The sequence below is a fragment of the Pectinophora gossypiella genome, chromosome 8, assembly GCF_024362695.1.
Source record: "Pectinophora gossypiella chromosome 8, ilPecGoss1.1, whole genome shotgun sequence".
Taxonomy (NCBI): Eukaryota; Metazoa; Arthropoda; class Insecta; order Lepidoptera; family Gelechiidae; genus Pectinophora; species Pectinophora gossypiella.
In genome coordinates, this window is record NC_065411.1 from 1,285,996 (window position 1) to 1,304,151 (window position 18,156).

General features: G+C 37.6%; 1 protein-coding gene across 1 annotated transcript in view; it reads right to left on the reverse strand.

Annotated features, from left to right (window-relative positions):
• Positions 1 to 14,267: 14,267 nt before the first annotated feature.
• Positions 14,268 to 18,156, reverse strand: part of LOC126368900 (forkhead box protein K1-like) — a 74,806-nt gene continuing 70,917 nt past the window's right edge. The window contains exons 7-11 of the mRNA XM_050013128.1: positions 17,843 to 17,936; positions 16,941 to 17,036; positions 15,858 to 15,963; positions 15,414 to 15,516; positions 14,268 to 15,081 (exon numbers count right to left, since the gene is read on the reverse strand). Coding sequence (XP_049869085.1) covers positions 15,049 to 15,081; positions 15,414 to 15,516; positions 15,858 to 15,963; positions 16,941 to 17,036; positions 17,843 to 17,936 — 432 coding nt within the window. The 3' untranslated portion in view covers positions 14,268 to 15,048. The remainder of the gene's footprint in view (positions 15,082 to 15,413; positions 15,517 to 15,857; positions 15,964 to 16,940; positions 17,037 to 17,842; positions 17,937 to 18,156) is intronic.

Genomic DNA, 18,156 nt, shown 5'->3' on the forward strand with positions numbered 1-18,156 from the left:
GCGGCGGGCGCGGTAGGTGGTGCAGAAGCCGAGGGCGCGGCTGGCACAGGAGGGACTACTCGCGCTGCAGATTCTTCATGAGGCGTCTGGAAGTCCGCCTCAACGCTGTCGTCGTCGGCAGCGGTGGAAGAATGACCACTACGTGTGAGAGGCATATTGTTGTTGCAGAATGCACTTTAAACTGGATATTCAACTGAAAGCTGGAGTTCGTACGCTCGTAGTTTCACGGCCCGAATTGGGCAGCCATTTGTGACACGGTGCTCTGTGTCGGTAGAGTTCGGGGTTCGGTGCGTGAATTTCCTCACGGTTTCTCCAGGGTGGCAGAATGAAACAGTCCAGGTGGTGATACGAAAGGTCCGCGTTTATTATCTAAACGAGAGGTACACTTCACAGTAACACTAGTGATTCTAATGTAGGAGCAACAAACAATATTATTTAATACAGTCTCTCACATAAAATTGGGAAATACGGATAATTAGAAAATTATAACAGAATAGCGTGAACCATTTTAAGTACGCTCAAACACGGAATCTAGCGGGGAGTCGAATCTCGCGCCGTCCAATCAGCGTGCCGGACGCGGGCCGCGCGGCCGGCGCGCGTGCGCGTTGCGGTAGCGTCGATTTAGACGCGACGCGATTGGAGGGTGCGACCTGAGGGGGTGAAGTGTGCGGCGGAGGGGAATTTAAAGATCGGCGCGCTACAAGTTTAAGATTTTTACTAAATAAATTAGCGTCATCAGTAGTTTTAAATTCTTTTGGGAGGCAATTAAATAATCTGACCGCTTGATACCTTACACTTTGTTCTGCCACTTTGAATTGGGGGGCTATTGCATTCTGTAAGTCCTTTCTTCGTGTCGTCTCTCTTTTTGTTCTTTCTTCAGAACTTTCAAATCTACTCGGCCGCTTTACAAGATCAGTCAATAGGACAAGAATGAACAGACTAGGTACCGTTAAAATTCCAAGGCTGCGAAAGTATTCCTTACATGATATCCACTGAGGAATGCGCACTATTGTTCTTATTGCCCTTTTTTGTAAAATAAACGCTTTGTTTATATTATAACTATAGCTGTTACCCCAAAACTTTATACTATATCTCAGATGTGACTCTACCAAAGCATATAGGTATAAGCAATAGGTAAGTAAGTGGTTGTTGCTAACAATATAAGTAGAGAAAACATTCCAAAGCGATATCTTGTATTTGAATTACCCACCTTGTTGATACAAAAAGCTTCCGAAAACAAAGTAAGTTAGTACTTACCCACTTTCTACCGCTCTTCGCTCGGTTGACCGGGAAGTAAAAACACTCAACATGTCATAGCAATAAGCTACAGATGGTACTAAAGATCGCGAGGAGTGGAAATCGTTGTCATTCGAGCCCTATACCCCAACAGGAGCTAAAATGATTAGAAGAAGAAGAATATAGTACTTACTTTATCTTTTTTGGTAACTTACATCGATTATAATAAAGACTTACTTATCACTACATAGTATAAAACAAAGTCGCTTTTTCTGTCGCTATATCCCTATATACGCTTAACCCTTTAAAACTACGCAACGGATTTTGATGCGGTTTCTTTTTATAGATAGAGTGATTCAAGAGGAAGGTTTTTATATATAATAACATCCATTAAATAGTGGAGAAATACTGTTATTTTTGAGGTTTTTAATGTGATGTAAATAATTTCATTTTTTCCTCTGTATTGCACCCGAGCGAAGCCGGGGAGGGTCGCTAGCTACTTGTAAACATCAATTCTTAATAATAGTCCAGCCTATTTAAGGTATCACGTATTATCAATATTTATTAGGTATCGTTGGCAAATAATAAAGGGTGGTCACAATAGCAGTCAATTTATGTTATTTGTTCTATACTATAATACTATATTACAACACTTGTGACGTCAGTAGTCGTCCTAATGTTTGTCTTTAGTTCATTCACATTTGCACCACTATCAGTAAAAAGTCAGCGTTTTCATAGCGCGTGCGCATATGAATACAAAGATTACGCGTGGATTAACTACGTTCAACTTAGAGGCTCGGTAAATAATTAGTCAGTCCAGTCTCGTTAGGTAAGCGGACCCTGTGGAAAACGGGATAGTGCTAGAGGGTTGGTTTATTGCATCAGAATCTTATTGCTCAAGAAAACATCACATCCATATTAAGTAAACATGAATTAAGTACAGCAACAAAGTACAACATACTTACACACATATACTCACGCCTATTTCCCACCGGGGTAAGCAGAGACCCCCCCAACTAACATGAACACAGAGACAAAAGCTCCTGCTACCAGTTCCCCGAGTAAGAAAGGTAGCCCTTTGCCGACTCGAAAAGGTGCTAGGAATACGTCTTAAAAGTCACCTCGAAGTCAACTGTCTTCCGAATCAATACCTCAAGAAGTGGATAAAAAAACCTAGTAAAAACGAAATATCTAAATTAGAAATGGTAGTTCAGTCCCTCAACAAAGAAATATTAGATAAAGAATACACGATTACCCAAAAAGATGCCCTTATATCTGAGTTGCCATCTGCAATCACAGAGAATGAAACCATTATGAATGAACATAAGTCTCAGGTGCAGTCTCAGATACAAGCAAATCTAGTAGAAGTTGGAATTCTATAATTCCATTTGCTTCGATCTTGACACACTTGTCTTGCTTCCTCCACATTCATCAATCGCTTCATACACGCACGCGGGTTCAGAGTAGATCGTATTAAACATATAAGAAAGTACTAGTAGTACTAGTAGGAAAGTACTAGTGAAATATTATCTAATCCAAGGTGATTAGTTGGTGCCATTGACATTTGTTTATTTAAGTGACGATTACACGACTCTGCCCTCCCGGTCGCGCCCTCTTGATAAATGAATCCGGTTTTTTACTGACATATCACTCTGAATTTTCCTTGGAAGTTTTACAACTTGTAGTTACATAACATCCCTCGAGGATGTAGGCAGAGGTGAATAGTATATACACTCCTCGCCAGCTATGTTTAATTCCCATGTACGGTCACGAGCATTAATATGTATACACTTTGGTACTTTGGTATTAACTTTTTTGACAAATTGAACTGTAAGTCTCACTAAATGTCAAATATGTTAGTGCGACAGAGTCCTAAAGTTGGTACATTATATTGCTCATGACTGTACTTACTAAGGGACGAGTCTATTGCCATTGTCAATCAAATGTACTTTATTGCACACAATCATTTCATCACTAATTTAAGAGCCACGCTCTTGTCGGTGTAGTATTCTCCATTCTTGTCTATCAAAGGCCAATTCTTTCACTTCCTTTCAAGACACGAGACGTTCGCCTTCTCTTTAATCTATTCCATTTAAGATCTTCTAGGTCTTCCCCTTCCTTTCTTACCTTGTAGTTTCCCTTCTATGGTGTTTTGAATAAATTCGTCGTAACTTATTAAGTGCCTAATCATCTTGCCTTTTCCGTCCTCAATAACTCAATATTTGCCTCTTTTCCCATACTCTTACTAGCACTTCCTCATTAGTGACCCTTTCTGTCCAACTTATTCTTACCATCCTCCTCTAACAGCACATTTCGAAGGCCTCGAGTCTCTCTCTGTCTTTTTGTGTTAGTGTCCAAGTTTCACATTGATATGAAACTTATTGTAGGTACTTCATAATAAATTATTCTAATTGAAGAGCAATCTGAGAACATGATTTGGGTTATCGGGGCAAACACACAAAGGTGCATCCCTGGAAGAAATGACAGGAAGTATACTTTATACATCCTTGGAATTCGATCTATTTATTTTCCAATTTACATCCAAATTGGCCCAGTAGTTTCAGTGTGAAGCGATGATAGACAGACCGAGTTCGTATTTATAATATTATGTGTTTATAATCAGAACATGTTTACTTATTGGTAAGTTGAGACACGGGTCTTAGCAACATGCTTATGTTATTAATAATAGTTTAATTAGTTACCAGATTATCGTTATTATGTCTAACTTGATAGACATGTGTATCTGAATACAAATATAAACGAACAACTCTCCATTATCTCCTTAGCGTTATCCCGTTTTCACAGGGTCCGCTTACCTAACCTGAAGGTTTGACAGGTCCCGTATTTTACAGAAGCGACCGCCTGTTTCACCTTCCAATCCGAAGGGAAAACCAGCTCAATAGAAGTTAGGTCATACTTCCGAAACTTAAACAAACAATTCCTAACAGTAGACAAAAAATTCAAGTCAAACCTAATTATCTCAATGAGTGTCATCGGGGCTTCGCGGGATAAAAGGGCTGGTAATTATTTTTGTCAAAAAGTAATTCTGGCAATTCAGAGAGGCAATGCTGCCATCTTGTTGGGCACCTTGCCTCAATGTGACGTGTTTTATTTATAAGTTACGTGTTTGTATTGTTTTTAATTATTGTGTAATTATTTAAAAATGATTATTTAAATCTAGACAAAACTCAGGTCGAAAGAGCAGAACCGATTGGAATGACACAACTTTCTAGAAAAAACTGCTCCACGCTGCTTCTGACCTGCTCCTGCTTTTGGTGTGCCGAAGCCTCATAAGTTTACGACTCTATTCCAATTTTGTTAGTCAGAGGTACATCCATCACAAGATGAACTAAGTACCCACACTTCACAGAGCTTTCTGTTGGACCAACGTGATAGGTGGTGAGCCGTATCGCCGTCCATAATGGTCAAGCCAAATAAATTAATAACTCATTGGTATAAGGCCGTCTATTACTCCTATTTGCTTTTAAATTTAAAATTATGAATTGTCGGGATAAATAAAACCATACACATAAAGGAGATAAAATACGTTTATTTCTTAAAATTTGTCAATAATAAATCATACTCGGATCACCGGTACAACTTACAACCATCTCTCGAAGGGAGCGCCCCATCTATGCTATCGTATGCAATATACACAACAAAACTATAATATTATCGTACCTACATACATTATTTAGACACGAAGTATATACCTATAGCATTAAATGCCTTATATTAACGCTAACATTAAAAGATGTGTCACCCAGACTCACAACTTAAACTAAAATCTTTTGCCCCTTAGTTTTACATCTATACACACTTAAAATTCTCGAGAACTATTCAAATATCGTATCCAAGTTACAGTGACCACTCATAGTATAATTTCAACCAATCAAAAGCAACGACGATGACGCTACGGCATCTGTTATTCATTGGTCAATTTCAAATGTAGAATGTCAAGACCAATATTTAAGCAGCTCTCGAGTGACCGCTTATAATGGCGTCAATCTATTGGCTTACAATCACTACAACTTCCCCAGTGCCATTGCCGGCCATTTTGGCCGTTTTATTCCTTTAATACTTCATTTTTAGTAAACCAAAACGATTGACGCGAAATGTGTGGCTAACTGTGACTGTATGCAAGTTTATATAATATGCCCTATTGAATGGTACGGATTCTTGAATAGGGGTGTTCGGAAACTATTAACTTTGTCTGGATTACAAAAACCCTTAAGAGCATTAAATTGAATTCAGTTGTAATCACCGGGCCCCTTTTAAAATTGTTGATAAACGCATCTACATCTGTGATTCATTCCTCATGTCAATTACAACAATTGGACAAGAAATTAGCGGGAAAAAGATCAATATATAAATAAGATAATATATGCGATAAACAGAACGGGTACTCAGCGCACCGTCAATATTGATATACCAATTTACACCAGGAAATATGTCAGCCTATCCAGCGTGGGATGCAGGATGGAAGGGTCAAGTCACAGGGACTGTAACCTGGAACCTAAAGCAGCAGTAAGCAGTAGTAACTGTCAGTCTAGTAGAGCTTTCAAATAAACTATTCTGGGCGCTATCCCACTCGCGACAGACAGAGTACTGCGGGGCAGAAGGCAAGAGGGAAACCACTGCTCTATTTTTCCCTAGAAAAGTGATAATGCTACACCGACAAGAGCGTGGCTCTTAAATGATGTTTCCACAAATTTACTCTTTTAATTCCATAGATTCCTATCTAAGGGTATTCTATATAAACTTGCCAAGACACAGCAGCCATTGTACAGTCGAACACGAACCAAACACACAATAAAGCCTCTCACTTAACTTATTTTAAATGCTAAAATATACTCTATGTGCTTTTCTGTGGTCTTTACACTATTCTATATATTTTATATAACATACTACTTGTAATATTAGTTTACAATTTTTAGTTTATATTTTATTGTATTTTTTAACATATTTTACACCTAAACCGAGGAAGAAATTAGTAGTTAGAAGAAAGAAGGGATTTTTATATATTTCTATATTAGATCACAAAGGTCAACTAAAAGCTGGCTTACCATATGTTAGAGATATCTTCGAGCCGAGTAAAAGTACGAAACCCGACAAAAGTAATTTTTACTTCAAAATATTCTGGATGCCAATTCATCAAATGAAAAATGTACCTAATGAAGAAGTTATTAAACCTATCTCTTTTAAACAGACATTGAACTCTTGATAAAACAATTGGTAGAAAAATAGGATCATCTGTAAATTGTTACTCACAATTGAAGAGTCAAAGTAATATTCTGTTAGACCGATTTCGATGCGGCTTTCGTTCATACGAAGGTTATTTGAAGGGATATTATAATATTCAACACTCTAGTATGAATGCAGCCACTCGTGGAAAATATCGTATTCAAAATTAGATTATTATAACGTCACATAAATGTTATTAAAAAAAAACAAGTTCGGTAAGTCAGCGAGGCATGTCAAACTAATTTGATCGTTACTTCGTACATAAATTAAGCTTAGAATCGTACTTAGCGGACTAAACATATTATTGTGAACCAACCGCCACGGAAAGGTGTATTTACGCGATAAGAAAATAAAATGATAGTTTTTATGAAAAATAAATAGGAAACCTATCACTTCTTTAATATACTAAAAAAAATGTTTTTAAGACTATTATATATTTTATACTTTAATTATTTCACTTTTATATGTCATTACAATATATTAATCAAGTATTTCACGTACTTTTCTAACTATTTGAGTGATAAATAGAATATGATACACCTTTCCTAAGCTAAATATATAGTTATACATGTCACTATAATACAGTATGGGTTATTATGAATGAAACAAAACGACAGATCTACTATATCTTTGAAGTTCTGTGCTATTATCTATCTGCGTATAGAAATATATATGCCGGATTATCTATATAGATATAGATATAGATAATATAAGTAGACAGATATATAATATATAGATATTCAAGCATATTGCGCCATTTATATAAATGGCGCCAATTCCTGCAGAAACCTCCTAAAACCTCTAGTTTAATTTAAAATTATACCTGTCATTTTCATATCCGCCAAAAACAAATGTGACGGACGATTGATAGATGTTAATTTTAAAATAAATGAAAAGATAACCCGGACGAATTAATAGGCATCTCGCTGGTATGCAACCTGCTTAACTTCTGTCAACTTAATTCTGTCGGGTTATACGCTAACGTCAAAATTTTGATATATATGCCGGATTATCTATATATATATATAGATATAGATAATATAAGTAGACAGATATATAATATATAGATATTCAAGCATATTGCGCCATTTATATAAATGGCGCCAATTCCTGCAGAAACCTCCTAAAACCTCTAGTTTAATTTAAAATTATACCTGTCATTTTCATATCCGCCAAAAAGAAATGTGACGGACGATTGATAGATGTTAATTTTAAAATAAATGAAAAGATAACCCGGACGAATTAATAGGCATCTCGCTGGTATGCAACCTGCTTAACTTCTGTCAACTTAATTCTGTCGGGTTATACGCTAACGTCAAAATTTTGATGGGGTTGTTGAAGATTCCTGCCTAAAAATGACGTGTGTTTTATATAAACATTTTTTAGACTGTCTAATACGCGCTCTCTTTACGACAGATAAGAAAATAACAGGTAAAACTTAAAATAAAATTAGGAGGTATCTGCAGGAATCAGCACCAATATGAAATAATTGAAATACCCACCGTGCAAGATAAACAATACTAATATAATGGACAAGACGTCAAGTTTAGAAAGCTCAGTGTTTTAGAGACAAAAAGTGTCTTAAAAACTGTAGGTTATCAACCTCTGATCATAGCACAGACCTTAAAAGAAATAAAAACATCTATTACACAGTAGCCTTTAAAATGTTTTGGTTTACACTCGCTCATCTAAGATGGATAATATAGTGCGACGAAATGTAAATTATTGAATCTAAACGCCCCAATCTGAAGAACAAAGTAACTTTTTTTTAGGTATATTTTGTTAAGGAATTATATCTGTATGTATAAACCCTTTAAAACAAATTGCATAAAAGTGAAAATTGTATAAAAGGGTACCACTGTTAGTAACTTAATAAAAAGATTTTTCACGTTTGGCTTTATAGCGAAAAAATCATCTGAAACTTTTTTTGTTTTTTTAGGTTATGGCAATGCGTCTGCCTAACCCATCAGGGGTGTGCGTGCCTTTAAGTATGTATGCTTCCTTCGAAATTTCAAGTGTGTATGTTATGTATTTATTTTTCAAAGTCATCGAATCATGATGGCGATCTCAATTACTTATTAGTTTTACAGCTATAAAATTAGTACTATCCCTTACGCTAGAGACAGTGCAAGTTTTAGAACTGACCAAACTGAAATGAAATCAAATTGTTACCCAAGGTGGTACCCTATTAAAATTAAAATACGTTTTTAAACGGAACGCGTATAGGTGTGTTTATAGAAACTAAATATTGGCCCCGATTCCTGCAGACACCTCCTAATTTTATTTTAAGTTATACCTGTCATTTTCTTATCCGCCGAAAAGGAAAGGGACGAATGATTGACAACTGTTAATTACAATTAAGCGAATGAATAGTCCGGGTTAATCAAATAGGCATCTCGCTTGTAAGCAAACCGTTTAACGTGTGCTGTCAACTTAATTCTGTAGGTTTATTGGTCAACGCAAATTTTTAGAGGGTGTTTTATTTAGATTTGTGCCTAAAATTGACGTGTGCTTTCGTATGTGTATTATAAATTTTATGGCTGTCGATTAGACGTCCCTTTCCTTTTCGGCGGATAAGAAAATGACAGATATAACTTAAAATAAAATTAGATGGTGTGTACAGGAATCAGCACAATTGTACGGTGCATTATCTTATTATGTACTATTCAATATTGGTGTATTAATTAACTATGTGTATGGGTTATAATATAACGTCTGTTTCGTTCACTTTCTCATTACAATAAAAATATAAGTTGGAAGAATGTACTAAGTCATCATCTCCCTAGCGTTATCCCGTTTTCACGGGGTCCGCCTACCTAACCTAGATTTGACAGGTCCGGTTTTTTACAGAAGCGACTGCCTGTCTGACCTTCCAACCCGCGAAGGGAAAACCAGCCCAAAACAGGTTAGGTCACATACCTCCGAAACTCATTTATAACCTTTCAAATTCAATTTTATGAAATATAGATTAACTAGTTCTGAGTAAACAAGGTATATACAAAGAACTTGTTTAATAAAGGACTTTTGTTTAACTTAATTATAGTATCCGCTTGCTTGTGTTACTTTGTAAGCTTGAATTACCTGATTGTCCGAGAAACTAAGATGATTCCGTGCTTCGGAGGGCACGTTATACTGTTAGTCCCGGCCATTAGCCGTGAGTACACCTCCACTAACCCGCAATGGAGCAGCGTGGTGGAGTATGCTCCATACCCCTCCGGTTGATCGAGGTCTGTGACCAGTGGTACCTATATAGGCTGTTTATGTTTTATATTATAGTATCTGCTTACCCCGGTGGGAAATAGGCATGAGTTTCTGTATGTAATTATAGTGTTTTGTGTCTGTGACACGTACTTAACAGCTTAAGAAGTATGTAAGTTAAATGTCTAGTTGAAAATGCTTATCATAAAGCACGTATATTCTCCGAGTCTTACCCCGTAAAAGTACAGGCTTGAAGTAATAAGAAAGTGAACGTAAGGGTTGAACTACATCTGTCACCGCATCGCACATTCCTATCCTTTTCTGTCACTTAGAACCGTTATTTGGTAGAGCGAGATAATGCGACACGCACCGGTATCGACGAGGTGATCCGAGTACGATTGCACTCTCGCTCTACCCTATGAGGGTTCTGAGTGACAGAAAAGGATAGATGTATATGAAAGTGCGATGCGGTTCGTCCGTTCAACCCTAATCAGTTTGTATCGTTCGACGTTGATCATTACATATCTAGGGCCTTACGCGTTGTGTGGCAAACTAAAGGAACTATTGTTTGCGTAAACTATTTATAGTTATAACTATTTGATATTCTGTAACCTACTTTATACTGACTGTTTAAGGCAGATTTTATGATTTTTCTTCATGAGATTTTGTTGTGGAACAATTTTAATGGATTTTGATGGTAGCACGCATAAACAGGGGGAGCTAATAAAGCCACATCGAATCAATTCCTCCAAGACGCAATATTGCTATTTGGCATTTGTTGAATTTGCGTACACTTTTATATTCGCAAAAGCCAAATTTCAATATTGCTTCATATATTAATTGCTTTTTTGTGGCCTTTTTAACCGACTTCAAAAAAGGAGGAGGTTCTCAATGCGTCGGGATCATTTTTATTATTTTTTTATTTATGTCCCGCGATTACTCGAAGACGCCTGGACCGATTTGGACAATTGATTTTTTATTATTTTTCTTATTTTCCTTAAGGGTATTTCTACAACAGTTTCGAACAGTTTAGATTTGTTTTCCGATGCTTTATGTTAATCCAAAATACATTAAAATTGTTCTAAATAAATAAAAATGTTAATATTATCCTATGATGACCGAGATGAATCGTTGTACTTGGAGTGTTTGTTGATATAGTTATGGGTTACTAAATACAAGATATTGGTACCTATACATTCAAGCGCACACAAACTGCAGCCGTCCTTCACTTACAATGAGTACACGAAAGAGATGGAGCTAGTTTTAGTACTGCCAAATTAAGTCAAAATCAAAATGGCGATTACCCGAACCTGTATCAATATTGCTTTACTTGTTAGAGAAGATGATTCTAACACCATACATAAATGGTAAGACATGATTTCCAGGATTTGTGCCCGGTTAATGGCAAAAAGCTCGCTCCCTATTACGTGGGACTTAACATGGCTGGCGGGGAGTGGTTGTATATACTACACAAATCTGCCTCTGTTGTTGTTATAGTATTCCTGATAATTTAACAGCTTGCTAGTACATTAAGTGTAAGTGATCCATTAAATAACAATATATTATATTTTTTTCTTCAAAGGACGTCTAGAGCCCTGTGTCGAGATTTTTCTTGCAGCTTCTTTTCCCCGGCTACACAGGTTGTGAGACGCTGCAGTAATTTTACGCGGATGAGACGTTCGTTATGTAAAAAAGACGATTCAAAGTGTAACTCTATGTTACCTACTGAATATTTCATAAAGATATCAAAGACTCGAAGCTTGTTTCGGAATCATAAATATACTCATACAACGATTCTTCTCCAATAAGCGACAATGACATGACAAGGGGCACGATCCAATATTTACCTATTACTTTAGTACCTAATGGCCCCGATTCCTGCAGACACCTAATTTTATTTCAAGTTATACCTGTCATTTTCTTATCCGCCGAAAAGGAAAGGGACGGATGATTGACAACTGTTAATTTTAAAATGAAAGAATAACCCGGGCGAATAAAATAGGCATCTCGCTCATATGCAATCCGTTTGACGTTTGCTGTCAGCTTAATTGTCTGGTCATTGGCCAGTATAAAATTTTGGAAGGGATTTTTAAATTTCTGTCTGAAATTGAGTGTGTTCCATAAATTTTATGCCTGACGGTTACCCGTCCCTTCTTTTTCAGCGGATAAGAAAATGACAGGTATAACTTAAAATAAAATTAGGTGGTGTGTACAGGAATCAGCACCAATGTTTGTTTAATTTTAATAAGCGTTTATATATTAACCTTACCCAAGGTACGATAAGAGAAAGGTCTCAAATTGAAAATTTTCAAAATGCCCTAAAAAGACGTAAATAACATCAACGGGACAAAATTTAATTTTAGTTTTGTAAATTTGCCTATAACAAGGGAAAAATTCTAAAAATCCATTTTTTATGTTCTCAATAATAATATTATGTTGTACTGCGATTTTACGAAATTCGTTCAATCACTTAATTTATATTTCCCATTTGTCTAGAATTTCAATTTTCATTGCTTTTCAAGGCGTTACCCCTATTTCTTACTTGTGACGTCATTATACTTGTCGAGCGAAACATCCAAGTATTTTTTCTGTATTATTTACTTCAATGAAATGACACATACAGGCTGATGCCGCCACAATTGGCTAATTATTTAAACTTGGAATTAAATTAGCACTTAAGATTAAATAAAAAACCAAGATATGCCACAGAAAAAGTATCTTTTTCCTATATAAGACCGATACATAATCGGATTGTTTTTTTTTTGCGACATATCTTCTCGTTTCTTAAGTAGTTCTCAATTAAATAAGTAACAACAATTGGTTACATTATTTTTAACTAAAAAATTAAATTCTATTTTTCACCATTGCACTTATTATAATGTGTAGGGCGGCCTCGAAGCCTTTTTTTTTTTTCAAAATATATTCTTAAAAATATATTATTATTAGGATGAGGCCGTCCGCACATAGTCACTGCATGCGTACAAAAAAAAAAACAATCTGTCAATCGGACGCGCGGGAATCAAGCGTGTCGATAGGTTAGGAGTTGGCATGAATTAATGTTTAATAGATTTGTAATATTTGAGTTTTTGTACTGTTATTTTAACTGGAGACGAAATTATTTACACACGCAGATGGGTATCTCAATTCGTTATGTAACTTTAAATGAGTTATTGCTTATAAAAGTCATAATCCTTTACTACGATGGACTTGAAGGAATTTCTTGTTGTAGCACTCATCCATGCTTAGGGAAACTCAAACAAAGAGAAAATTAAATCGAAAAAGTCTAAGTCGGACGGGATTTGAACCCGCAGCAGAGTCAAACCGAGACGAGCGTGTTAACCATTACACCACCGGCTCTTCATCCTGTTTTAATGACGACGGTTAACACGCTCCATCCAGCTTGACAAGAACTGCGGGTATGAATCCCATCCGAGTCAAGACTTTCGATAAAATTCGTCCCTGACGTCGCAAAGTGACGTATCTCAATTTTTTGGCGGATCTGATTTGCACCTTATGTTATTGTCAATAAGACACAATTTATTTTAGCAGAAAATTGCAGATACGTCTGTTTGCGACGTCAGGGACGAATTTTATCTTTGCGAGACTTGCCAAGCCTCATCTCTTCACCACATACCTAAATAAAATCTCCATTTAAAACATCAATTACTACAAACCTACACTTAAAACCAACCCCAAAGTTCAACTTAAACCAAAACAAAACAGCACTATGCATTATATTGCTTAACTTAAACACTCAAACACTGTAATCTTACACTTTAGTTTGCAGCCGCCGCCACGCACTCGGATACATTATTGCTTTACTTAACGCATTTGGTAGTGGAAAGTTCTGAGACAAACATTCATCATCATCATCATAAATCAGCCAGTGTCATGCCACTGCTGGGTACAGTCATGAGCAATATAATGTACCCACTTTAGGACTCTGTCGCACTAACATATTTGACATTTAGTGAGACTTACAGTTCACTTTGTCAAAAAAGTTAACGTGACATGGTACCAAAGTGTATACATATTAATGCTCGTGACCGTACAGGCTTCCCCCATTTAGCACCACCCTTTCCGGTCCTGCGCTAACCTCACCCACAACTTTCCCGCCGTTGCATCGATGTCATTTGACCAACGAACCGCTGGCTCACCTAATGACCTTTTGCCTAATAAATATATAACCTTAAATGATATATTACTTTTTTATTATTCAAATGGATTTGCTCTTGATACTAATCTCTCTTTTAAAGAGGATAAGTGGCGACGATGTAGCGTGCTTACCCAGAAGGTGCCAATTTAGACTTGCCGTGAAGGAATAGGGTCGTGTACTAGGTTCAAGATAAATTATGAAATTCTGATTACTAAATAAAGACACATCTGAAACTAACGAAAAACATTTTCTTTTTTCTATTAAACTTATTTATGAATTTTAATCAAGAAAAACGTAATAATAAGTCCGACATTTTGTCACGTTTTTCTATGACGTCACAGAGTGCTTTTTCATACAAATTCCATAGTAATTTCGTGTTTTGACGTTTAGTAAAAAGTAACTGATTTGACTAGTTGGAAACTAGCCTATTCAAGTTGTAAGATAAACGGAACACTGAAGGCTGATGTGTATTCCACTTCTACTAATTAATCATGCGAGGCTCGAGAGGAGGGGAGGGGTCCATGAAAAAATCACGAAATATCATAAGGGGAAGGGGGGTGTAGTAATATATCACGAGTATTTTTTTTTCGGCAAACGCGCGATACCGAACCGAAAATCGGCGTTTCGTGCAATTATTTTGGTACGTACTAAAAAATACACGTCTTATAGGATGGGGGGGGGTTAAAAATGCTATAAAAAACATCACATGATTAATGGACGGCCCCTTAGCTGATGGAGTCTGCTCCATAAGCTCTCCGGTTGATAGAGGGAAGGTCTGTGCCCAGCAGTGAGATGTATACGGGCTGTTTATGGTTATGTTATTGTAGAAGCTGCGGCAAAATTGTGACTCTAGTTAGTAGTAGAATCTACAAGTTTTTCTCACTTTGATAATAAAGTTGTACGAACTTCTGATCTATTAATAACCGATTTAAAATTAAAATAAATAAATAATCCTTGAATATTGTGCCATTTATCGAGCATAATTAATACCATTTATTCGGTTCTTTAGAACGAAAATTCTTAATTCAAATATTCAAACTTTCCACTACCAAGTCGAACGCTGATTGGTTCATCGCTAGCCAATCGAATGTCTCTCGCGCGCGATATGTGCACAGTCCGCCAATGGGATCGCGTTACCTCCGAGTGCCGCCATGTTGCTCGGTGACGTGTCGTGATGTCGCGGCGGCTAGCGCGGCGCGGGGGCGCGCGGCCCGTCAATACGCGCGTCGCTCGTCTAAATCAGACATCTGCAATGTGGACATTTTTTTAATTAGTTTCTTATTTAAACTTTCCTAGCTTTACTGGAACACACTTCGGACACTCCATACAAGTATCTCATTCTTACCGAGTCCTGCCTCGCGTAGGTGCAAGCGAGACACAGCGCTATCCCGTTTACTCTTACGGTTTAAGGTCTTTTAATACTAAAGTAAGACCCAGAGGGGGTGAGGCTGGCACCCGATACGAATTGGTGCGTGGCGGAAAGTCACCGTTCTTTATTCTATGCTATTATGACTCAACGTTCAATGACCCTTGTTCCGTGTCACCGAAAGTTTTGATTGTACAAGTCATGTATACGTACGTTGTTCCGCCGCTGTCGCTTGTGCGGCGGGTCGGGCGCTTCCTCGATCACGAGCTCGCCTCCAAGCGCCTCGCAGCCTTCCTCGCCACCGCCGTAACCGCCGCTAGAGGAACAAACCATAACATAAGCTTCTTCTTATCGTGTGGGCTGTGAGGTGGAATACCAACCTCATCAACCCTAGTGTCATTGTTTAATAACAATGCCATATCATCTGAGCCGCTAAAGGCCCCTGATATGGCTCATGTAACGGCTACTAACTTGCATCAGTAAGTAGTAACCGCGACCAACGGCTTAACGTGCCTTCCGAAGGGATCATCTTACTTTTCGGACAATCAGGTGATCAGCCTGTAATGTCCTAACCAAACTAGGGATCACGAAGTGAATAGAAATATTGTTTTGTTATATCTGTATGAGATATATGTATGAGAGTGTATGGGTACTCACGCGTAGTAAGGCGAGTGCTGGTGTATGACGACGTTGTTGGCCGGCGCGTCCTCCTCCTGGATCGACACCAGGTTACCGCCAGACGTCGTGCCCACCACATACTTCTCTGTAACACAATGCATAATAATATGTAGGAAAGTGATTAGAACGAAACGTAACATTGATAGAAAGTAAGACAGAATACTATGTAAGGACAATGAATGGGAATTTGATTGTTTATGGTACGAATTTAAAATGATTGATGAATGGAGTGGAAGTTTTTTTTAAATAAGATATTGTCTATGGATGTACATTCTCTTTGATAGGGAGTGTCAAAAGGTGTTGGTAAAGTTGGATTGTAAATTTATTAAAAAGGAAAGAGAAGTTAAGAATAACACCCCGCTTTATTCTATATTCCACATATACATGGCTCTAGTGATGGATGATTACAGAACCGACAACTGCACAGTGTTAGGGCTGAGAAGATATGACAAGAAACTCGACATTGATTATGACAATAGGAATAATCGATTGTATCATCATCCTCCTGCCCTTATCGTACTCTCAATGGGGTCGGCACAACTTGTGTTCCTCATTTTCTTTTTTGTCATTTCCTCCATTCATTTCGTCACTCATCATCTCAGTACTCACACCTTTCACACACATATTCTTCTTCACACAATCCATCCAAATTCATACTCATAATTTCCCTCGTTTTCATCCCTACCCATTATACAGGATGTTAGTGACATCGTAACGAAAACTTCGAGGGATGATTCAGACCATGATTCTGAGTTGACATCAAGTGGAATTTTCCGTCGCAAAAGTATGGAACTGAAAATAATAAAAAAAAAGCAAAACTTTCATGAATTTTCCTACAGCAGATTCCACTTGATATCAACTCAGAATCATCCCCCTCAGTATTCGATACGATGTCACTAACACCCTGTATTATGTTCATATCCTCTTAAGACCGAGATTTCCAGACACAATAGTTAAACAATGGGGTTTGGATTTATAAAGAACATTCGGTCTTAGGAGGATATACCAAGCTAATGATTGAATATAATAATCGACTGTGCGAGTAGTATTATAAGTATTTACCTTCCCGTTCGCCGCCGGCTCCGTTGGTGACGACCGTGATCTGGTGCCCCGCCACCACCAGCCCCGCGCCGCCGCCGCTGTAGCCTACGCCTGCGCCTGCGCATACGGAAACACTCAACTGTGATGTTCCAAAGTGACCTTTAATATCATATACAGGATGTTAGTAACATAGTAACGAATACTGAGGAGGATGATTCAGAACATGATTCTGAGTTGATATCAAATGTATTTTTCCATCGCAAAATTAAAACTACTACCTACTTACCTAGTACTTACTTACCTTACCTGGTACTTAGTATTTATCTAGTTATCTTCTTCCAAAATACTAGATTGTTAATAAAGTATTTTTATACCTCAGAATCATGGTCTGAATCATCCCTCAAAGTTTTTGTTACGATGTCACTAACACTCTGTATGTACTGTACCAAACATGATGTTATAACAAATTATTGTTTAGTAGTAACTTAAATATTTAAAAAAAAACAGTCCTTTTAAATTTCAATAAATGCCATACCCTCGTAACGCCAAAGCATAATTACGATTTCGAAGTAATAAACGACGGTGGTACCTTGACCCCAGGGCTTACGAGGATACAAAAGAGTTTATATTGCAGAACATGCTGTATGGCTGTTCCCTTGCCTCTTTTAGCGGGAAAATCCGAATATAATTCAATAAGTTATTTTGTCTCTCTAGTGAATAAAACGCACGTGCATCTTACTGTATATTTTTTTACTACACGGCAAATGGTCATGTAACTGGAGCAGTAATAAATTGAAAAAAGAACACTGTTTTACCTCTTTTACGCGGGAAAAGTACCTTGTACGGTCACGAGCATTAATATGTACATTATATACATTATATTGTTCATGCCTGTACACAACAAGCATGCGAGCGGTACGTACCCGGCGAGCCCGGCGCGCTCTGGCTGGCGCCGGCGGCGGCGCGCGGGAACACGTACTGCGCGCCCGCGCGGCCCGCGCTGCACGACGCGCCCGCCTGCAACACGCATGACGCAATCACACACCACGGAATCGACTACTACTGCACCGGAACGACATGAAGCCTGGACTTCTAAAACGGCCACGTTCAATCAATTCAATCATGCTCAATGTAATAATGTATTTTTGTCGATTGGTACCACTAATATGTGAACCTATCGTTCTATTAAAATACGACCAAAATCACGTTTCACGCATGTTAGGGAAAAAACAAACTT